Source organism: Malania oleifera, chromosome 2 (genome assembly GCF_029873635.1).
Source record: "Malania oleifera isolate guangnan ecotype guangnan chromosome 2, ASM2987363v1, whole genome shotgun sequence".
Classification (NCBI taxonomy): Eukaryota; Viridiplantae; Streptophyta; class Magnoliopsida; order Santalales; family Ximeniaceae; genus Malania; species Malania oleifera.
Genome location: NC_080418.1, coordinates 8,335,116 through 8,360,509, shown reverse-complemented (window position 1 = coordinate 8,360,509; position 25,394 = coordinate 8,335,116). Strand labels below are relative to the sequence as shown.

The 25,394-nt window shown below is 35.4% G+C and overlaps 1 protein-coding gene across 1 annotated transcript in view; it reads right to left on the bottom strand.

Moving 5' to 3' along the window:
- The window catches only part of LOC131147730 (DExH-box ATP-dependent RNA helicase DExH11), an 82,839-nt gene that overhangs the window by 18,695 nt on the left and 38,750 nt on the right, over nt 1–25,394 (bottom strand). The window contains exons 18-19 of the mRNA XM_058097269.1: nt 11,592–11,745; nt 7,041–7,509 (exon numbers count right to left, since the gene is read on the bottom strand). Coding sequence (XP_057953252.1) covers nt 7,041–7,509; nt 11,592–11,745 — 623 coding nt within the window. The remainder of the gene's footprint in view (nt 1–7,040; nt 7,510–11,591; nt 11,746–25,394) is intronic.

Sequence of the window (25,394 nt, the reverse complement as noted above, 5' to 3'; positions counted from 1 at the left end):
GCTTTTACCTAGTTATGCTAATCCTCAAATCATGAAAATTAGTGGCTTCTTAAAACACCAACCTGTTACTTTCTTAATTGATACAGGTAGCACTAATAATTTCATGGACACTAAAATCGCTAAACAACTAGCCTATCATGTGGAGCAATGTGAAAAGTTTGATATGAAGGTTTTAGATGGAAGGACCTTGACATGTCAAAGCAAGAAGGTTAAACTAACCATGCAAAACCATGTCTTGTATGTTGATTTCTTTTTGCTGCCACTAAAAGACTATGAAGTAGTTTTGGGTATTGAATGGTTAAAGACTTAAGGTGATATAGCTTGGAATTTCTCTAAGCTAGTTATGAAGTTCGCATTGAATGACCAAATAGTGACTCTTGAAGGCAAACATTGTGGTGATGTCACTATAGTTTCAAGCCATTGTTGGAGAAGCTTCTTAAAAAGGAGCGACATGGTTGCCCAGTACAACTTCGAGCACCAAGGAGTTACAACATCAATATGGCAAGGACAAAGGACTAGACTCTCTTATTTCAGAATTTTCCAACCTATTTGCGGAGCCATAGGTATTGCCACCTCAATGAACACATGATCACCACATTCCTCTATTGCCAGCTAGTGTCCCTACTAATGTCCGCCCTTAGCTATCCTTATTTTTAGAAAACAAAAATAGAAAATATAGTGAAATACATGTTAGATGTTGGCATAATTAAACCAAGTGTCAGTCCATATTCTTCTCGTCTTATTGGTGAAGAAGAAGGATGGCTTTTGGCAAGTGTGTGTTGATTATCGAGCACTAAACAAGAACATTATAAAGGATAAATATCCTATCCCTATTGTGGATGAATTGTTAGATGAGTTGGGAGGTGCCACCAATCCACCAAACTCGACTTGAGATCAAGCTATAGCCAGATTCGAGTACACAACGATGACATTCAGAATACTGCGTATAGAACTCACAATATTTATTACGAGTTCTTGGATATGCCTTTTGGGTTAACCAATGTGCCTTTGACCTTCCAAAGTCTCACGAATGATATTTTCCAACCTTACCTACGTAAGTTTGTTCTCATATTTTTTTTTTTTTATCCTCATATGTAGCTCATACCTTGAAGATCATTTAGGTTATTTGCGACTACTCACCACTCTTCATGAGCATCATCTATTTATCAATAAATATAAATGCAGTTTTGCTCGATTGCATGTGGAATACCTTGGGCATATTGTTTCCCAAGAAGGTGTTTCAGTTGACCCTTTTAAAATACAAGTGATGACAAACTATTTGTGGAAGCTTATTCCACAAACAATCAAAATGCTACAAGGGGTTGACTGGTTACTACTGCAAGTTTGCCAAGGATTTTGGAATGACAAGCGCTCCATTAACCATTCTATTGAAAAAGAATGCATTCAAATGGAGTAAGGAAGCTGAACAAGCCTTTGTCAAGCTTAAGCACGCAATATCCACCACACCAGTTCTTGCCTTTCCAGATTTCAACAAGGTGTTCATCACTAAGTCTGATGCATCAGGGGTTGGCATAGGTGCAATTTTAATGCAAGACAGATGCCCCATTGCTTTTACCATTAAGGCTTTTTCTCCATCCCACATTAGCATGTCTATTTATGACACAGAGATGCTGGCCATTGTGCATGTAGTTACAAAGTGGAGACCATATTTAATTGGTTGGCCTTTCCAATCCGAATTGATCACAAAAGACTTAAGCTTTTTTTGGAGCAACAAATCTCTTCCATGGAACAACAAAAGTGGGTCACCAAGTTATTGGGCTATGACTATGAGATTATTTACAAGAACGGGATTCAGAATGTGGTGGCATATGCACTCTTACGACTTCCTGAACAAGTTAAGCTTAGAGCGATTTCTATACCTGCATGTACTACTCTTGAACAAATTAGGAAGGAATGGAGGCAAAATCTAGAGACTAAAGGTATAAAGACAACTTCAGTCCCTCCTTATTTTTGGGACTCTTTAAACTTACTGTACAAAGGGAGGATTTTATTAGTGCCTAATTCAGCCCACAAGCAAACCATACTGCAAGTACATGCATCATCAGCTGCAGGTCACTCTGCTTTTCTTAGAACCTACAAGTGCATTTCTCAGGAATTTTACTAGAGGGGAATGAAGAATGAAATCAAAAAGATTGTGACAGAATGTGATGCTTATCAACGACATGGGGGGAAACCGTGGCGAGTCCAGGCTTTCGACAGCATCTTCCTATTTCAGTAAAAGCTTGGACTGAGATCTCCATGGATTTCATTTAGGGACTACAATCTTCTTATGGTAAGTCTATTATTTTTGTTGTTGCGGACCGCCTCACAAAATATGCTCTTTTTCGTGCTATAACTCACCCTTATACTGCTACAAGTGTTCCTCAAACTTTTGTTGAGAATATTGTCAAGTTGCATGGAATTCCCCGGTCTATTGTCTGTGATCGTGACAAAGTCTTTACAAGCAACTTTCAGGAGGAGCTTTTCCGTTTGCAAGGAACACAATTGAATATGAGGACTGCATGTCATCCACAATCAGAAGGGAAAACTGAAGTTGTTAACAGGTGCTTGGAGACTTATCTTCATTGCTTTGCTAATGGCAAACTGAAGGATTCGGTGTAATGGCTCCCATGGGCAAAATGGTGGTATAATACCACTTATCATTCCTCCATCAAGTTGATTCCATTCGAGGTTGTTTATGGTCGAACTCCTCCTGTTCTGGCTAGGTATTCAGCTGGATAATCTAGAGTTGATAAGTTGAGAAGTTAAATGATCGAGACCAAGTGCTTCAGCTCCTCAAGGAAAATTTTGTTGAAACTCAAGCTTGTATGAAACAGCAAGCTAATAAGCACCAAAATGAAAGGGAATTCTCAGTGGGAGATTGGGTATTTCTCAGGCTAAAACCCTATAGACAAATTATCCATGACTGTTGGTTCTTCAATAAAGTTGTCTCCACGGTTTTATGGGCCTTATAAGATCCTGAAACGTATATGCCCTGTTGCTTATCGTCTTGACTTACCAATGGGTTCTAAGGTACATACATTTTTTCATGTCTCTTGCCTCAAAAATACTGTGCAACGCCAGTAGCCTAATGTCGTGTCTACTGGTGAAGTTCAAGTGCAACCACAAGCAATTCTAGATCGCCAAGTGGTCAAACATAGAAATTGAGACATCATAGAAGATTTAGTTCATTGGTCCCACTTGCCATCTGAAGATGCAACCTGGGAAACTTATAAATCCTTGGAGGAGAGATTCCCAGAGTTTATGGCTACTCAGCCTTGAGGACAAGGCTGATTTGAAGGAGGCGAGAATGTTAGGATTCCCAATTCAATTGGGATCTTCTATTTAATGAAAGGATTCCCAAATCAATTGGGATTTCTAATTAATCTGTTATGATTTTCATATCAATTGAAATTCTATTTAATGTTAGGATTATTTAATGTTGGTATTTTTATTTAATGTGTTAGGATTCCCAAATCAGCTGGGATTGAATCCATTAAGGACTTGGATTCGGATTTTTTACATTCCTAATAAATTCAGATTTTTTACTTTCCAAATAAAGTAAGTTTCCCTACCCTATATATATGTAACTCAATGGAGCTTTTCCATTCAAGCAATAAAATAATTGATAAGTCTTTGGCTAATTTGGAGGTAGATCCCCTTGAAGTGATCAAACCCTATTTTCTCTTACTAATTTCCCCACCCTATAGTGCGCACAATGCAACCCCCTCATTATCCACCTCCATCCCTCTCACAAAACCCCTATCAACAGCCCTGTCTACCAATCTACTCAAAACATCAACTACAAGAATAAACAAAAGGGAGCAAGGGGGTCCCCTTGTCCAACCTTCCTCAAAGCCCTAAAGAAAAATTTAGGTTCTTCATCCATAATGGCTGAAAATGAGGCATTAGACAAGGTTTTCCTTCATCCAAGCCTGCCACCTCTCACCAAAACCCTTCCTAACCAAGGCTCCCAAGAAAATTCCACCTAAGTTGATCATAAGCCTTTTCAAAATCCAGCTTAAACACAGCCCCGCTCTTTTTCCTTTAGAAACATCCTCCACAACCTCATTTGCTACTAAAATAGCATCCAGAATCTGCCTATACAAAAGCACTTTGAGACTTAGAATAGTGTCCCCTATCCCTATTCGCAAGGATTTTAGCAATAATCTTATACATACGAGTAACTAGATATAGGCCGAAAAATTTGCAACCTTAATAAACCAACACTTTCATATTCTAATTTGAACCAGAAGATTCCCACTTCTACCCAATTTTGGAGCCTTGCCTCCCACTTCTTCCTACACTATGCACTTGCTCCGGCAACTTCACTCTTTGTCCTAAATCTGATCCCTACTCAAATAATTTAATGCATTAAAATGCAAATCACACATATAGCACAGGAATCAAATCAATTTATTCAAAGGATTATTTTTATTTTCTACAAGGCAAGTATAGGCCACTTATATAGAAACTTCAGCCCAAAAAAAATGTTTCAAATGAAGGGGCTCATGTCATATATTTCATACATATAACTAAAATGGAAAATGGAAAATTAAAAATGGTTTCGCACTTCCCAACCACTTTTGGGAAACAATAAATGGAAAAAGAAAGTAATATCTGGCATAAATAATTTATTTTGGGTGCATATCTCTGGGTGCGTTTATAATTCACACGAGTAAGCAACTTGCCAATATGGAAGAACCAGTCATAGGACTCATAGGAGATCACTTAAAAATTTAGCTTCTCCAAGGTCAACCTTTGGCTAATCAAGAAAGTTGGTTTCATATGACTTGGTTAATGTTAATTAATTTGCAAATAATTTATGCCACTCAAATCAATGCAACATGACTCATCATTCATCTACTAACAATTCCCAAGCCAAATGGGTGGGAGATGTGGCTGTGTGCCCTTTCCTAAGTTTTTTCAAAAAAGAGGATGGCAGTTATGTTATTGATTTACTTTAATAATTCCCTTAAATCAATAAAGTATGATCCCAAGCAAGTGGAGCTACTATGGGTTTAACCATTTAGTCTGGGGTTTCATAAACAAGGTCTTTTTTCAGAAATTACACTTACCAGCAGGAACTCTGAGGATCCCACACGATGTTTCAAAAATAATGTAACTGTCCACCAGGACTTGGTTATTCTATTATTTATCTTTCCTCTCATTTGATAAGTGATGAATATAGTAATGAAAGGCAATAATACCAACACTATTTTGACTGATGAGGAAAATTTTGCACCAAATTGCAGTTTAAACAAAGAATCTTTCTTCTTGTTGCAGCTTAAAAACACAATTTAGCTCCAATTTTGAAAGGAACTATTTAATCATATTAAAGGGGGAAAAAACTACTTTTGAGCATTCTTAAATTATAATACTTTTGACATTATTACTTCCCATCAGTATAATTGACTGCGGGAGCTGAATTAGCTGTTGAGAAAGGAAGTGATAGAATCACAATTCAAGGGGAAATCAGTGTTAATTTTCAAACATCACAAGAGATCTACACAATTATTAGGAAAGTCAAGGACATAAAGTAATTTAATCTTCTTTCGTTCAGAAAAAATTTACTTCCAACCTTGTTTTCAAAATCAGACTAGACCGGCCAGTCTGACCTGGTTGGACCGGAACCAGTCACCCTACTGATCCAGGTAAAGAGTTGAAACCAGAATTGAAGTGAACTGAGATCAACTCAGCTGACCTGGCCAAACCCATCTGGATCCGGTGAACAGGCTGGGTTGACCCATTTCACACATTAAAAATGAAACTTCAATTTGGCATCAAAAGGAGGGGAAGGGGGAGCTGACCGGATTTGATCCCACCATGTGCCAGATTTCATGGTGGAGTATTACCACCGTGACCACTGTTTGTTTGATTGTAGGTCAGAACACAAAAAATATATATCCAACTCATTCACCTAATATGTATGGTATGGATATACATACATACATTTTTTTAATAGCATACATACATGAATATGAACAATGTATAATTTTACCAAATTTTAAACTCTTTCACCGTAAGGCCTTGTTTGGAGCTTAGAAAATATTTTTAAAAACAAAAAAGAAAAGGAAATACGAAAAAATTCAAAAATATATATATTTAGGTATATCAAGGAAAATGAGAAGGTAAATTAAATATTTTAGCAAATCAGTGAATAAAAGTTTTTAATTTATACATCATTAAAATCTTATTTTCTTTTCATTTCTTTTTCACAAACAAAATACTTAATTCAAGAGGAACTTAAATAAATTTATAAATAATTAAATAAAATTTTTAAATTATTTATTATATAAATATTAATTAATCAAAATTTTTTCTTCTTTTAATTTTTTTTATTGAATCAAATACTCTCTCACTACTATAAAATTTTATTTAATTTTCAATGATAATAATAATCAATTAATCATCATCATCGCTACTCTATAAATATATGCACATATATAACATTACTGGTCCAAACATTGGTTTGACCCACCAGTCCGACCAGTTCACCAATCTGATGACTTCACCGAGTTGGTCACTGGTCCAAGTTTTAAAACCATGCTTCCAAGAATGGAAACAGAGATCTTCAGAAAATTTTCATTTTTGGTGGTTTGCCCTTAATGAACTAAGGATGTAAATGAAATAAATAAAAAATTCTATCTATTCCTACAAACACAAACTCATTCCAAGATTTTTATTAACGGATTGCAAAACCATGCAGCAAAAAATGTTTCCTGCATTTTTTCCTATTTTACTGATTTAAAAATGACTAAGTGTTTTATTCCTGGGACAAGCACGGCATTTCCCTCCTATTAGTACAATTTTAAAACAACAAAATATTGCAGGGCAACAGGAAGGTAGGACATCATATGCCACAACGAAGATTCATCAGTGCAATATGCAAACATGCATAGAGGAAAGGCCCATCAATTCTCACTTCTAAAATTCTTAATTGCTCCATCGGTAGAAGAAAATGTATTAATATAAGCTAGCTGGTTTATCTTTCTTTAATACATTAATAACCAAAAATTCATTACTGTCAAGAGTCATACCTTTAAATGGATCAAGAGCTGGAGGATACTTATTGCCATTTGATTTCAGATTCAACAGCTGTTGAACAGTCTTGGAGTAAGCGGAACTGCTACTCTCTTCAAGAAGCCCAACTTGGTCAATCTTTATTTTGCCGCAATTGCAAATGCTTAAGAACTCTTTACTATCAATTCCTCTAACCTCATAGCTTACACCAGCAGCAACACCACGGTGAGGTAATTTTATATGGACAATACCTGATCCTTTGCGAGAAGTGCCAGAAGAATAATAATCGTCCTCAAAACCACGTCTTGATTTTGGCACCAATACATAACCCTGTGCAAAATCCCCACTTCTTTTATCTTGTAAAATGCCACTAGCCGGATGAGTTTGCACCATCAAAGGCAAATCGGGTATCAGCACTAAAACAATGTATTGTTTATTATTACTAGAAGCCGGCTTCACAACTACCCCAAGTAAATGGTCCTGGGCCTGCCAATCATAAAAAATATATAAATCAGTCACTAGATAATTGGCTGATAATTTGACAGCTGTAGCACTTCAACAACCAAGCAGAAAATTTCTTGACATTGTATTATTGAGACTGGCCAAAAAGACTGAATCAGATACACGCCCTCAGAAAGCTGTGTAATTTTTCAATGTTGACAAGTTGCAGCATTCCCACTAAATTTATCTTCTTTGAAGCTAGCACGAGTTCTAACCAATTTGACACCAGTGAGCTCTGCAAATCAGGGATTAAGTTTCTTTTGTTGAAAAAATGTTAATGGAAACTAGCCCAAAGAAGAAAAAAAAAAACCAGCACAATTCAATTCAAGAAACTGTTTAGTATTAACCCTCCCCATAACAAGATCTGTGTGGTACTATCTTAAACAAAAGAAAAATGTTTGAAAAGAAACTGTTTAGTATTAACCCTCCCCATAACAAGATCTGTGTGGTACGATCTTAAACAAAAGGAAAATGTTCAAAAGATTAGGATTAAGTTCATTTTTTTGAAAAAATATTAATGGAAACTAGCCAAAAACAAAACAGCACAATTGAATTCGAGGAACTGTTTAGTATTATCCCCCTCCATAACAAGATCAGTGTGGTACTATCTTAAACAAAAGGAAAATGTTTGAAAGATTACCAACAAGATGAGTCTCCTCTAATTTCATTACTTTTCTTCTGAGGTTATTTGTTTGGACGACAATTTAATCCAAGTCAATGCATGAATCCTTGAATCAACAGGGCAGTGCACTAGAAAAGTTTGGAGACAGTAAAACATGAGACCCTAGAAAACTTAACCTAGCTGTAAACACTTACCTTGAATCAGTTATTCATTTTAGTAGCAGCAGCAACTAGCTTAATTGTAGGAAAGTGAGACCTCTTTGTAGCATCAGTAAGCATCGATTTAACCCATGAGACAGTGCAGTGATCAAATTTAGTTGATCAAAATGCATTCAGGTATTTTGCTGGACATTTTTGGAGTCCAAAACCCAACTTTGGGATCCCAAAATTCTACAGCATCTGGAAAGGCCCATTTGACACCATTTGCAGCTGGGAACAGCAACTGCACATTGAGGCAGCTGGAAACAAGTGTTCTGAGAAAGCTGAAATTTGGAATTTTTTCATTTTATTTTTTAATTTTTTTAAAGCTTCTGGAGGGTCTATTACCCTTTTGAGAAAGTTACCCTCTTGCAAACTAAAAAATTGCATCGCTAGCAATTAGCATGCATAATAAACCCTAGTTCAGTTGGAGGCACAATAAGCAGCAAAGAAAGTGACCAGATGCTGCCCATGACCCTGCCCCACAAGATAATCATTGACATTTGACAATCAAAAGCGGAAAAGAATTTTGAAAGAAAGCGTTTGTAGGATAGAACTTACAATCTTGCAGAGACTTGAAAAAATCTAAGGAAGCCTGGAGCCTTAAATATTTTCACTTAAAATATTTTATTTTTTACTTAAATATTTTAATTCAAATTTTTACTTACAATATTTTTAACAAGATTGTTTTCCATTGTTTATTTTTTACTCAATTATTTTTAATTAATTTTTTTTTACCTATAATTTTAAAATGATCATTTTTATTTAATATTTATATTTTTATTGAATATTTACTAATATATTGAGGGAAAGTCCTAACCCAACGGAAAGGTTTTATGCCCAAACTTGAGGGTCACTTGTTTAAACAACACAGCCTCCAAATCTTGAGGTAAGGCTACGTATATCATGCCCTCGCCAGACACTGTTTTAGAAGATAAAGGATGCATTGAAGATAAATACAGACACATCAGAAGAAGTGAATGGAAGAGTACAGACTGAAGTAATGATAGATAAAACAGAATGAGATTGTGAGAGTGAGGACCAAAAGAATTTTAGTAAAATAGGCAATAAGATTAAGTGAAGCAGAAGAATATTTTATAAATTATCTTACAAATATAATCATTCAAAAGGTATAGATCCAGAACTAAATAATTTAGCGTAGGTTAAAAACCGTAGAAATTGTTCAGAAGTAATAGTAGTATTTGTAACTGAGCGTGCTGGCAGCAGCCACTAGTAGCGTTCAGAAAACATGCCAAGGCTGATTCTAATACCCAACAATGAGAAGCTTAGTTGGGAAATTTTTTATAAGCAAAAATTCATTAAAGGGAAACAAGGGAAGCACCAAGAGAAGCTTAGTTGGGAGTCTTAAGTAGTGAATCAGAGAAGTATTGATTGTTATATGTACTGTTTGGTTGTGTCTAAAATTAAGTACTGATTATAAATACTTATTTTTAAGTAGTGTTTTGATAGTCACTTTTTCTTACAAATACTGTATGAATTTATTAAAATAATACTATTATAAAATTTCAACATATAATTAATATGTTATAATAAACAACAAAATTTTGATTATTATATATGCTAATTAAATTAATATTTTAATATTTTCTAATTAACAGGTTAATTAACACTCTAATTTTAATATCTTAAGCATTGTCTAATTAACAAATGAAATAAAGGTTTTAATGAATATTTGTAATAAACATTTGGATAGCTGTATAAATTTTTATAATATTATTAGTAATTTTCAACATATAATTAATATATTATATCACATAAAAAATTATATTTAATTACTATGTTAATAAACATAATTTTTAGTTAATTAAATTATTTTAGTTATGTTATAGTTAATAATTTAATTAATATTAATGTTACTTGACATTTTAATGTTTTTTAAATTAACAAATTAGTTACCCATTTAAATGTTGTCTAATTAACACATTAATTAAAATTTTTAATTAATTTTCAATATTAACATTAGTTATATGTTTCAATAACATTTCAATGTAATTTACAATATTATTAATTGAAAATATAACATAGTAAGTAAACATAAAATGTTAATATTTGTTATGTTTGTCATGGTAATTAGCATCAGTTATATGTTTACATTTTTAATTAAAAAATGTAATAATTTGATAATTAATTGCCAAATTTGGTTTCTATAAACAATTTATAATTCATTGCCAAATTGGGATTCTATAATAATTATTTAAAAAAAATCAAAACATAGATTGACGACTGTGCAGGTGCCCCCCCTGGGGGGGCGATGCTGCAAACGAGGAGGCAACAGCAGAGGTGGTGAAGACAAAGGTGGAGGTGGAGGTGTAGGAGGCAGAAGCATCAAAGGCAGCGGAGGAGGAGGCTTCGGCGGAGGAGATGACGACAATGAAGGAGGAGGAAGAGGATGAGGAGGGAGGAGACATGAGAGAGTTGTGCAGCAGCTGGAGAGAGAAAGAGAGTGTGAGAGAGGGGGGTATGAGAAAAACGAAAGGCAAAATTCTCATTTTGCCCAATCGTTGTTCAATGTAACAAAAATGGCACCATCTCTCTACAGTGATAAGTGCTTCTAAGGGCCTTAAAAATTACTTCCCAAAGAACTTTTTCTAATAAGTAATGCTGCACAAACTAAACGCCTCTTTTTTATACGAGTATTTATTTTAGATACTTTTCGCAATAAGCACCTTTTTTTAAAGATGTTCCAAATGGGGGCCTAATTATATGTTTCAAGTTGCAGGATTTATTTATTTATCTCTGATTTTAGATGTTGGGGGAATAGTAATTTTAAGCTTTGTTAGTATGGACCAATTGTGGTGTTTGGGTCACAATTATGAATTTATATTATTGGTGTTTCATTTATGTCCAAGAGTTCTTTGGTATATAATCTTTAGAAGCCCAAGTGCTTGTTAAACTAGGATTGCAAGATTCGTATATCTAACTAAAAGAGAACTATTTTCAGGGACTTTCCAGCTACTGTCCTCTGTGTGGTTTGCCTGACCCGATCAACCTTTGCTGCAACTCCTAGGAAACCTAAAGCAGTTCAAATGAGAGGATGTTCGAAAAGATCACAGCTAAGTGTTCAAGGAACTTATAGAGGGAAAAAAAAAATCATTATCCAGTTCAAAAGTTCAATACAGGCTACCAGCACACAAAGAGCACTTAGGAAGACAAGTACCACTTTGACAATTGATTGAAATAGAAGGATATAATTCAAGTATAAAAGTAAACTATTCCCAATAACTCACTGATTGTGATTTCACCACCACTACTCTGCCAGGTGTAAGAAATTTTTGGGCAACAGGGGACTGCATGACCATCTCGGATATCTGATTACCATATTTCTCAACCTCTGAGTACATCTCATAGTATTCCTCAATTGCCGGTTCACCCTTTATACATCTACATGCAAACGTCGTGCTCAATAAACTATGAACATATACAACTGAAGCGGAACAAATCTTGTGCAATAATAAGAAAGTAGCAATACAACTGCAGTTGACTAGTTTCTGGAACTGAATTGAAATCATAAAGACAACCATCAGGCAATTATTGGTACAATAGTAATATCCAAAAAAAGAGCAAACAGATTCGACACCGCTAGTCCTACCCCCACCATGACTCATGCACAATCAAAAAGTAAGGATTAACTGACAACCATGCAGTCCAATGTTGTGAAAATAGAAACATTTTGATATTACACTACAGCCACAGGGTGCTACATGCAAAATAGATTATGTCCACAAATACTCATGTGCAGCCCAAATTACGCATTCTGCATGTTTTTCTAGAATTACACGTCAGCACAATATTTAAAATAAACAAACAAGTTTGTCGTGAACACTACAAAAAAAAAATTTTTTTCTAAAAAGTAATAAGAGTATCTTAAAATTGCTGGCATGACATTGTTAATGTCAAAAAGCACCTTCCAGATACCAATATATCAAGGATAAAAAGTTTGTTGTGAACATAGAAAATATCAAAAATGATAATAAGAGCATCTTAAAATTGCTGAATGACATTGCTCATGCCAAAAAATGCCTTCTGGATACCAATATATCAACATGAGGATAATTGATGGGCGGCAACCACCACGACACTCCATCACTCTTAACAATGTCGGCAAGCTCACCTTCTAAAACCAGGTTGAAATATTTCCTCTCAATCCACACAGAACACTTTGCGACTGACATGGCGAAGGAGCAGGGAGCAAGAGATGCAAAAGGGGAGAGGAAAGGCGAGGTCAGAGGCAACAAGAAGAGATGGGAAAAGGACTAGGCCTGCCAACGATGAGAAGAGATGAGATGGAAAGGAAGTTAGGGTTACAGCTAGAAGAGGGAGTGAAGTCAAAAGGAGAGAAGAAGAGGAGGGAGAGGAAATAGGGTTATGGCAAGAAGAGAAAGTGAGATCAATGAGGAGAAGTTTCAGGTTCGAGTTAGTCTGCAAGAGGGGGGTTTTGTCTCTCATTCCTCTTGCAATTTTGTGGTATATTTGGAAAGAGAGGAACAAAAGAGTTTCAAAAAATTCAATCTTGACGCTTCAGTTCACCAAAGAGCAGTGCTTTACTGCAGTTGGCATAGTGGACTTGTAGCAGATGAGTTTAATGTAATTTTTGATTTTTTGTGACACCCTTTAGGGTGGTTGATTTCCTGAACTTCGGATTGGCATCCCCTTGATGCCCTCTTAATATATATTTTCTTTACTGATATATAAAAAAAAAAATTTCATGTGAAGAACACCTTTCAACATAAAGATTACTGCAACTCCTGTTATTTATAGCCACTTTCATATAATCATATGTAAGTAAAATATTTCATCAAGGCTCTGGCTTGATTTTGCATTACTCATAGAGAGATCAACACAGATTACTAGACAAGTTTGAAATAATTTGTCATGTGTCGTGGAAAAACTTATTTGACAAGATAATCCCCTTAAGAGTTTCTAGCTTTCAATTGGTATAATAAAGGAGGACAATACTGGCATACCTTAAATCGTAAGTGGCAGGTACATAACCTTTTGATCAGTGGGGCAGTTACACTGCAGTAACAACAACAACAACAACAAAACCAAACCTTAAGTCCCACTAGGTGGGGTCGGCTACATGAATCCTTTTCCGTCAATTTATGCGATCATGTACAATTTCTTTCAACAAATTCAGGGCTATTAAATCCTTAATCTCTATCTCATTCCAAGTTATTTTAGGTCTACCCCTACCCCTTCTACTATCCCTCACAATAACTAACTTACTCTTCCTCAGTGGTGCACTACGTGGCCTACGTTGCAAGTGTCCAAACCATCTGAGTCACCTCTCCCTTATCATATCTTCTACAGGAGCTATGCCTAAGTTACTACGAATATGTTCATTTTTTAATTTATCTTTCAATGTCATACCATTCATCCATCTAAGCATTCTCATCTCGGCAACTTTCACTTTTTGGATATGTTGTTTCTTAGTTGCTCAGCATTCTGATCCATACAACATAGCTGGTCTTGTAGCCGTCCTATCAAACTTTCCTTTTAATTTTAAGTGTATTCTACAAACACAAAGCACACTTGAAGTACTTCTCCATTTTACCCAACCTGCTTTGACTTTATGCATTACATCCTCTTCAATTTCTCCTTCAGCTTGCATAATAGATCCAAGGTATCAATATATTCAAGTGCTATTTATTTTTACATCTTCAAATTTAACTTTGTCTCTAATATTCCTCCTATTATTGAGATTACATTCCATATATTCTGTCTTATTTCTACTTATTCTAAAGTCTCTAGAATCTAAAGCTTCTCTCCATAATTCTAACTTAGCCTCTACTCCACCCTTAGTTTCATTAATCAATACAATATCATCTGCAAACAACATATACCATGAAACCTCATTTGGGATATTAAAGCAAAAAGATAAGGGCTAAAAGCATATCCTTGTACATCTAATGTGAAATCCTCTAGTCTCTCCACCTATAGTCCTTACACTAGTCATTACTCCATTGTACATATCCTTAATGACATCAGTATATCTACTACATACACCCTTTTCTTCTAAAACCCACCACAGAACTTCCCTAGGTACTCTATCATACGCTTTCTCTAAATCAATAAATACCATATGCAAATCTCTCTTCTTTTCTCTAAATTTTTCCATTAATCTTCTTAAAAGATATGCTTCTACAGTAGATCTTCCAGGGTTAAAACCAAATTGATTTTCTGAGACCATCATTTCTAGCCTTAACCTTTGTTTAACTACTCTTTCATCATATGACTTATAAGTTTAATTCCACGATAATTATCACAATTTTGAATATCTCTTTTATTCTTGTATATAGGTATTAAAGTGCTTTTCCTCCATTCATCTACCATTTTCTTAGTTTTTATAATTGTGTTAAATAAATTAGTTAACCATATAATTCCATTATCATCTAAGCATTTCCAAACTTCAATTGGAATGTTATCCGGTTCTAGAGCTTTTCCATTTTTCATTTTTTTTAGTGCAAACTTAACTTCGTTAACTCTAATCTTGCAAATAAATCTCATATTTTTAGCATTTTCCTCATTTTTTCAATTCTAAGTTTAAGTCTTCTATTTGGTTTTCATTAAATAGCTCACTAAAGTAACTTCATCATCTTTCTTTAACGTCTTTGTCCTTAACCAAGACAATATCATCCTCGCTTTTTATACATTTTACATTTCCTAAGTCATTACTCTTCCTTTCTCTACCTTTAACAAGTTTAAATATATCTTTCCCCTTATTTTGTATCCAATCTATCATACAAATTATTAAATGATCCATGTTTAGCTTCACTAACGGTCTTTTTCCATCTTTTCTAACCTCTTTATACTTTTCAAAGTTATTAATATTTCTACATTTTTTCCATGTTTTATACCAAATTCTTTTTGTCTTTACGACTTTTTGAACATCTTGATCCCACCACCAACTTTCTTTACTATTCTAGAATCTTCCTCTTGACTCACCTAAAATCTCTTCTGCTGTTTTTTAAATAGAGGTATTTATCCTACTCCAAAAAGTGTTTCTATCTGCACCATCCTCTATAGTCCAATCACCATCTTTGATCATTTTATCTTTAAATTTTATCATATTTCTCCCTTTAGGTTCCACCATCTAGTTCTCTTACACTGATTTATTTTATCATTTCTCTTCCATTTTTTAATACATATATCTAATACTAAAACTCTATGTTGGTGGTTAAGCTTTCACCTGGGATAACTTCACAATTCTTACATGACAAACGATCTACCCTACCAGGCAAGAAAAAATCTATATGACTTTTATTTTGTCTAGTTTTGAATGTTATTAAGTGTTTTTCTCTCTTCATAAAGCAAGTATTCATTGTAATAAAATCATATCGTATGACATACAAAGTCTAAGATCATCTCTTCAGGATCATTTTTGTCTCCATAGCTATATCCTCCATGTATCCTCTCATAACCTTTATTATTCCCTCCAATATGTCCTTTCAAATCTGCTACTATGAATATTTTCACAATCCCTGATATGCCTTGTATGATACTATTCATATCTTCCCAAAATTGTCTCTTAAGATTTTCTAATAAGCCTACTTGAGGAGCATAAGCACTGATGATATTTATTATCACTTAGCCTAAGACCATCTTGATTTTTATAATTCTATGCCCTACTTTATTTACGTCTACAACACTGTCTTTCAAGTTTTTTTCTATAATAATTCCTATCTCATTCTTATGTTTTTCTTTTCCAGTGTACCAAAGTTTAAATCCTGATTTATCAATTTCTCTAGCTTTCTCCCCCACCCACTAAGTCTCTTAAAGGCAAATTACATTAATTTTTCTTCTAATCAGTGTGCCCACAATTTCCATGCTTTTACCTGTAAGTGTGTCCCTATATTCCATGTTGCTAATTTAACCCTAATCTCCTAAACAAACTTCTTTACCCGCCCACGAGTGGTGAGAAACCCCTAGAATCTTGGGTGCCACCCAATCTTCACCAAATCAGGAGAAAATAATGCTCCAAACATAGTTTGCCATTCAACAATGGAGAAAGTGGAGTGTTGTCGTTGGACTCAAGGCACATACAACATTCAAGACTAAGAGACTTTCCTGGTATGTAACATATAGTGCGTGCTAATCCTATTGAGAATCACAGTTCAGATGAGAACAATCTTGAAGGGGACCTTTGCCTTCCATTTGTAACACATCATGGGCCTTAATTCCTGCCACTCTACTCTTGAACAAGTTGATTTTTAAACTCAAAACCTTTTCAACCAACTAAATAACAGCCCTCTCAATTTTATTTTATGTTTTATGAACAAAGAAGCAAGAAAATACAAGAAGCAAAGGAAAATAAAACAAGGAGATCAAGAAGTCCTTCATTTACGAAAAGAAAAACAGCTACAGAATCACAAAAAAGATAAAAACCAAAGACAACTCAATGAAGCAAAGCCAGCCAATCCACTATAAGTCTTATAGCTTCTAGAGACAAATGACAAAAGAAACCATTTTCCGACAAATAAACCACTCTACTCCAAAGCAAGTTATTAGGAGTAGCCACACCTTTGAAAACTCTGGCATTCCTCTCCAACTAAACACACCAAATAATTGCCATAACAATGAATCACCACAAAGCTTTCCTATCTTTTTACCAAACCCCCTAAACATGATATTACAAAAAGCCTTCAACATGGCTGGGTGGACCCAATTTTCACCAGAATTTCCAAATAAAATATTCCAAACTGCCACAGATTGGTGTTGATTTTCTCAAGGATCGCAGTCAAGAAAAAAAAAATTATTTTTTCAGGGGACTTTAGCTTTTTAAATCAAAGAGTCAAAGGCAAAAGGAGTAGCATTAGGATCACAAATCACTAGTCAAATAAGAAAAGGACATGCAAGAAAATTCCCCATATCTAAGTTCCAAACCATTTTATCACACACCAAAAGGAATCAAGCAAGTCAGTCAAAAGTGCCAGTTCATTAATCTCTCTCTCATTAAGATTCCTCATCAAGTGGAAATCTCAAGAATGTCCATCCTCTCACAAAACAAGAAAAGGAGAAATTGAGGCTTCATGAATATTTGATAACCGAAAGAGACGAGGATGCGCAAGAGCCAAGGACGCCTCAACCCCTTTAGCATCCCGCTTATGTAGTAAACCAAATTTATAGCAAATTATCTTATGCCAAAGAGAATTAGAATATAAAGGAAAGCGCCATAACCACTTCGCCACCATAGACATGTTTTATGACCCCAAATTACCAAGACCAAAACCCCCTTCCCTTTTAAACCTTCTCATAGTCAGGCAGCCAACAAGATGGTCTCTACCAATCTCACATCACCCTAATAGAAAAAATCCCTCAAACTTCTCTAGCCTCCATGCCACTGAAAGGAATTCTAAGGAGGGAAAGATAATACAATGGGATGGAGGGCAGACAAGTGCAGATACGAGCAATATAATCCCTTGAAGTGAAGAACACTCCTTTCCATTCATCCAATATCCTAGCTCACAAAACCGGTCCCAGAACGACCCTTAGAATTACCTCCTCAGGGGGCACCCAAGTAGGTGATGGACCAAGTCAAAACAACACAACCCACTAGCCTAGCAAAAGGTTCCATATTAATACCTAGACCCACCAACTCTTAGAAACGTTAATTTTCAACCCCAACTTTTTCAAGCACATTCAAGATGGTCATCAAATTAGAGAAGCAACCAAATTTTCCAAAAGAAAAAGGATGGTATCTTCAGCAATGGAATATGTGAAATGGTCAATTTCTCATGCCCTACCTTATTTCGTTCAACCAAACCTCTTTCTATTGCTTTATCAATTATCCTACTTATAGCATCAACCACAATAGTAAAGAAAAAAGGAGAAAGGGGATATCCCTCTCTAAGACCCCTAGACGCACAAAAAGACTTGGCCTCACCATTCACTAATACTGCAAAAGATAACAGAAAATAAACACCCCCAAATCCAATTGCTCCACCTTAAACCAAAACCTTTTCTATCCACTACCTTGTCCATGAAACTTCAGCTCACCTTATCATAGGATTTCTCATAGTCAAATTTTATACCCCACTTTTCCTTCGATCTACATTTTCAACCAACTCATTCTCTTCCAAAGCAGCATCCAGAATTTGTCTATCACCTATAAAAGCACTATGACCAAGAGAAACAATACCCTCTAGGATAGTAGCCAATCTCTTGGATAAGATTTTTGTCAAAATCTTATACACACTAGTAACAAAGCTAATCAGTATAAAATCCTCGACTCTAACCACACAGTCTCTTTTAGGCACCAGAGTCATAAAAAGTAGAATTCATACTCCTTCCTACCAATCCATTGGTAAAAAACTCATGAAGGACTTCAACAAAAACTCTCCTGAAGAACTCCCAACAATCTTGAAAAAAAAAAAATTCCATAATAAAATAATTTGGCTTGGGAACCTTATTTCTATTCATCTAAAGAACCGCACTCTTAAATTCCTCCTCCCCAAAGGTCTCTCTAACCAATCCGCTTTGCCATATAAGACACGATGAAAATCCAACCACTCATCCATAGCCCTTACCTCCCCCTTGTCTGGGAAAAAAAGGTTCCTATAAAAATGCGTAATTAGACCTACAATACAGTCAAGATCCTTAGTAAACTATCATCCTTTATCTCATTAATAAAATTCATTCTTTTACTACCACTCGCCACCCTATGGAAAAGTATAGAGTTACAATCCCCATCCTTAACCCAATTCATTCTAGATTTCAACTTATCTCTTCCCTTGAAAAAGTTGGCCAAACTCATTGGATCACTAAACTCGCCTACCAACTAAGTCCTCTAAGAGAGGTGCCTACTCAGCTATCTATCAATCACACCAACTCTTGAGGAATACAATTTTTTCCTAGATTGAACACCACAAAAAGCTTCCACAATCTAGACTTTCAGCTTCTCTTTCAAATACCTCAATATTTTCATAAAACAAAAACCCCCGCAACCTTCCACAATGCACACCCCCACCAATTCTTAACTAAGATCCAAAAATCAAGATAAAAAAACCATGTGTTTTCAAATCTAAACGGAGTAGGACCTCATTAAATAGGGTTAGACTTAAGAAATAAAGGGCAATGATCAAAAATAACTCTTAAGGGTAATGTAGGAAATGCATCCTCCTAATTTGTAAATTGTAATTGTTAGATTACCCCTTTACCTAAAGGCTTAAGCTGTTAGGTTGTGGGCCAAAAATGTATATCAAGCTTTAACACTCCCCCGCACGTGCAGCCCAACAACAGTGGAGAGATAAACACACAATAGATATACCCATTACAGGAATATGATAATTTTTTAAACACCACACTATAAATGCAGGCAAAAAGACTAGAACCCAGGATCTCCTAGTAACTAGCTTTAATACCACATTAGTAAACCACTTTATCTTAAAATCTTAAGCTATTAGATCATGGGCCAACAATGCATATCAAGCTTTAACAGTAATAAAAAGAAAACCTATCAATCCTAGTAGCCATTAATCTATTAGGCCATTACAATAAGTGAACCTCATAAATTGGGCATTCCGAAGAGAATGTCTCTCAAATCACACTACCTAATAAAAACATCAAAACTGTCAAGGTAGTTCTAGAATCTCCCAGATACTCATTAGTGGAACTGATAAAATTGAACCCCACCCCCAAACACACAAATGGGGGAAACACATGCCATAAACAGCAGCTAACTTGTCTCACAACATACCCCTGAACCAAGCGTTATTAGGTCCATACACTAAGGTAAACTACAACTGCCCTTTCCATTTAACATCTATACAAACAGACAACAAAAAAGAACCAACTAAAAATATCCACTTTGCTAGTGAATCTAGTAGCAATTACAATACCACCTGAGGATCCAGTACAAGCTAACCAACCCAATCTTTAAACCTGGAATCCCAGATGCTCCTAATAAGAAACCTATCCACCATCTCCAATTTAGTCTCTTGAAGCATAACAAAATCTGCGGCACCTTTGCTTATAATTTGCTCTATCTGATGATGTTTACCAAAGCACCTCAAACCAAACTTTTCAGCTCAACAACTTCATTCTGCCACCTTGCTGCCCCTAACCCTCTTACCTTTATCTCTGCATAGTTAATATTCTCCATATTTATTATTAGATGCCAGTTTTTGCAGTTCTTTCTCCATTTTTACTTTTTGGGTTGACAAATTCTTGGAGTTGGAGAAACATCAATCTTTACATCCTCACCTAAATGATTAACTACAGAGCAGTCCACCCTATCCAGAAGCGCCCGTGGATCCCAGCTGTCTCTCTCATCCCCCAATGACCTAAGGTTAAGGTCCTTCCTACAAAACCTATATCAATTTGGCATGAAAGGTAATTCTTTTCTAAGTTAACCACAGGCATAGGTATGATAAGTTTTTCAGAATTTAATTTTCAAAAAAGAAAAAACAACTCATCATGAGACCTAGAAACTCCATGTACAGAATTATGAGCACAACGGTTGACCGAAGCAGGAAATGTAGAATGACAGGAGTACAAATTACCCAGGAGGTTATCAGCTGCTAAATCCCCACATCAAAACATTTTGAAAATCCTGAAAAAAATCTTACCAGAGTGATCAGGTAGGGAACACCTGAAAAAATTCCCTGCAGCCTCAAGAAGTGCTCCTCTCCTGAACCATCATTTACATTGGCATTTAGACATTACTCAGGCTCAGCACCAGCGTCTGATTCTTCCAAATCGTCTGATTGAGATGGACACAAATATTCATCCTCATATTCCAAAATCTGTTCAGAAGAAAATTGATGTCCTCTTCATACCATTTTTTTCCAATTCAAGTACTTGATTTGAAAGAGGAACTTCCTCCTGAGTCTTCGGTTCCTCCCATAGGCTGCAAACTTGCTTCCCTGTCTCTACTTTCTTCAATTCACACTTTATTGCCGAATATGTTTCAGATCCTGTTGGATCCTCTATAAGACCCTCCACAGCTCTATCCCATTTATTTAAGGCACCAGTCCTTGCTTCTTCTGAAGATAGTTGTTCATCCTCACGCATGTCTGGCAGGGAGAATGGAATGGGTATTGGAATGAGAAGAAAAAGAATGGAGAATGGAAATTTAAATAAGAATGGAATAATCACTCCCATTCTAATGTTTGTTTACAAACATGGAATGATACTAGAATGGATTGGACATTCTTATTCTCTTTCACATTCTCAACTTTGATAAGACCAATTTTTTAATAATGGAATGGAATGGCAGTTGAGGAAATTGATCGTTGAAACATTTAAACAGAATGTACAATTTTTTAATTTTATTTAGTTGAACATTTATTAACGATATGTAAATAAATTTAATTTTTTTAAGTTCAACGCTTATTGATAATAATTTCAAATTATCTTTGTTTATTATGTAAGTTATATTTTGGATTGAAGAGTATCTCTCATTCCTATTCAATTCTCACTTTGGTAAGAGAATGCACATTCCTTGATCAATTGAATGAAATGTTCATCCTAACTTTACGTGGGAATCAACATGGGGTTGGAGTCAGCAATCCCACCTAATAAGGCACATCCAAACACAAGAATGAAAAGAAAAGGGTGAAATGAGCATTCCATTCCATTCTCACCTACCAAACAAAGCAATGATAGCTTGAGGTATGGTTTGACGGATCAAAGAAGCGGAACGGTCTACTCCTCCTTTTGAATCATTGGGATCGGTTTTCTTGATAAGGATTCATTATGATCCAACAATACCACCTATGTCGTAGGCATGGTTTTAAATAAAGGCCGCAACCATTACGTAACTCCGTTACGTAAAGGTTTTTTGGGTTACCGATACCGTTACACACCGCGAAATCAGTGGGAAGAAAAATCACGGCCGTAGCGGCCGTTACGGACCGCGACCGTTACGTAAAGGCCGCTACAGCCGTTACGTAACCGCTACAGGACTGTTACACCAAAAAAATATTTTATTTTTTACTTTTTCTTCTCACTTTTTCTCTCTCTCTTTCACATATCATTCTCAATATACCAAGTAGCAGGGGGGGGAAAAGATTATAATGAGGATGACAATAATACAAAATTTACTTTTTCTTTAAATACTCACAATAGATGCATTAATTAACAATTTCAAAATACTAACTTGTTAGGAATTTTTTTTTAATAATATTAGTAATGTGATATTTATGTTCTTTATTTTTCAACTTCAACCTTCTTTCTTTTCTAGCTATTTTATATTTATATTATTCGTTTGTCTTATGTGTCTAATAGACTAATGGACATGGTCTTAAATTTCCACGAAATTGTCGAAATTTCCGTCGAAATTTCCGATTTCCGTCACCCTCGAAATCGAAATGGCAGTCAATTTCCGTCTTGCATAATTTCCGTCGAAATCCCAACGAATCATCCGAAATTTATCGAAACCTCGAAATTTTAGCGAAATTTGTCGAAATTTTAACTATGCAATGAAATTTTGTCGAAATTCAATCGAGAGATTCAAGAGTGAAGTGAAATTTCTCTTTTAATTTATTTCATTTATTTTATTGAAACAAAAGGTTATCACAAGTGCTTTTGAAATTATATGAAAAAATAAACTTATAGTAACATTTTACTTAACCATTCATGTCTAAATTATCAATATTTGTATAATAAATAATTTTTAAATGATTTATGAATTTCATTTGCATTAACTGAATATGTTTAATGTACATTATCTTACAAGCATGTTTGATACACATACTATTTTACGACTTTTCCACATCATACAAAACATAGATGTATTTAATTTGTAATGTATTAGTCTTAAAACTAATATTATTATGTTTGTTAACCATTTCTATAGTTTCACAAATAATTTCATGTTTTACTACTAGTTTCCGTTATTTTTTCAAATCGAAATCGAAATTGACATTGAAATCGAAATTTCCGTCGAAATTTCCGTACTTTTGGAGCTTCGAAATTTGAGTCGAAATCGAAATTTAAGACCTTGCTAATGGAGTGTATAATATATTTTATTTTATTAATTCATTTAGCACATATAAGAATTTATCACAGATAAGAACAATGAGAAGTATAAATACGCACACACGCGTAATTTTCTATCAATGATGGTTTAAAACAAATGTAAACTTGTTGCCCTTACCAAATAACTTAGTTACTCGAACTAAAGGGTTCAAAATACACTAAAACCCTTTCTAAGAATGGCCAAAAGCTTAAAACATGCAAGTACGCTAATATGCACAAGGTTGTGCGTGCTTCAAAAAAATTCACGGCCGTTACACCCACTTCCTGTTATGTAACATCCGCTACTCCTGCTTCCCATTGCACCTGTTACCATTACGTTACGCTACCCGCTACCGCGATTTAAAACCATGGTCGTAGGTTCATCTCTTGGTAATTCCAATCTAGGATTAGGATTCAGAGTAGTATTACTTCAAGAATTCACCAACTCGTAGCCTTCCCTCACTTCTGAATGATCCTTGTGTCCCTATCACAACATCCATGGCATCTTTTCGCTTCAAGTTGTACAGAACATACCCTCCCCTCCCCCCGCAAAAATGCTCAATTGAGGCCCATCTTGCATGTACTTCTTTGCATTGGGCTTTGATTTTTCCCCTCATATGTGGCCAGCCCACTTATAAGGTAATGTAGGACAAGAAGCAAGACTTTGGGAAGATCCATGTTGGAGACTACTTAAGTAGAATTTTATTAAGAATTGTTGGGTTTAATCAGTAGTTTATTATATTTTTAGTTCAATTAGTATTGAATTATGTGTATTTTGGGGGCTTGTTTGTAATATTTGTGTAATGTTGGGGCATGTTTGTAATGTAATTTGGTTTTAGGGGTTTATGTGTAATTTCATGTGTTTAGAGGATTTCTTATAAATAGTGTGTAAAAGCCATGACTTAGGAGTTATAGATGAATTTGAATTGAAAATGAATGTGAGTGAGTTTTCCCCTTGGTAGTTGGTATCCCCTCTCTCCTCCCTTCCCCTTCCTTCCTCTCTTCTAACTTCTCCATGGCTGCAGAACCTTGATGCTGCCCCTGCATCATCTGGTATCAGAGGCCAAAATCAATCTCCATTCTTCCATTTCAATCCCCCCATTGTCCCCTTCTCTCCTCTTCTGCCCTGTTCTTCTTCCGCTCTTATCTTCTCTTCTTCTATTTTTCTCTCCTAATTCTCTCAATTCTCTTTACTTCTGATTTCTTCTCTTCTCCTCTCTTCTCTGTTCTGATCTCCTGTTCTGTCCCAAATCCTCTGCTGCCCTGCAGCCTTCTGCCCTCTTTCTTCTTCTCTGTTTCCCTTCTCCTTCTCTTCTTCTTTAATTCTCTCCCAAAACTCTCCTAACTCTCTTTCTAATTTCTGAATTCGGTTGCTGTCTCTTGGCAGTTTCTGTCCAGCAACTCGTGCAACCTCCCATCTTCCTTTCTCTCCTTCAGTTTATTAATTCTACCTCTCTCTCTCTCTCTCTGAATTTTAGTTTAAAAAATAAACGAAAAATCAATTCTGCCGTTTCTGAACATTTTCCAAAATTCCAGTTGCAGCCCATTCTTTGAAACCCTAATTCCCAGCCTAGATTCTACAACACCACCCACATCACCAAAAAACAGAACTCCCCGTACTCCTATGCTTTTCTCATCACACCATCAACACCATTGTACTCCCCATTCATTGATCTCCCTTCACCCAAAAATCATTGCCTGAAAGTTGCCTCCGGAAACTCACGCACCTCACATGCCAGCAACTGCCAGTGGGATTTTTCCAGACTTCCCTCCTCCTGCCAGAATCACAAGAAATTGATTCCCAGCTACAAGAAAATGGTGTTTTCTCCACGATATTTTGATGTGCAGCAAGGCATTTTGATCACAAACACAACATAATGCAAGCAGGTGTGATAATTTGACATGAAAAACTAGAAATTGAGAAATTATTATACCATCAGCACTTGGGAGCATGGAGTTTTCGTTGCCAGCAATAACAAATAAGTTTGCATCACTGTGTTTGTTAGTTTTCTTTGTGAATTTGTTTTATTTCAGAGGGACAACCAATATCAGGGTGAATTGAAGATAGTTTT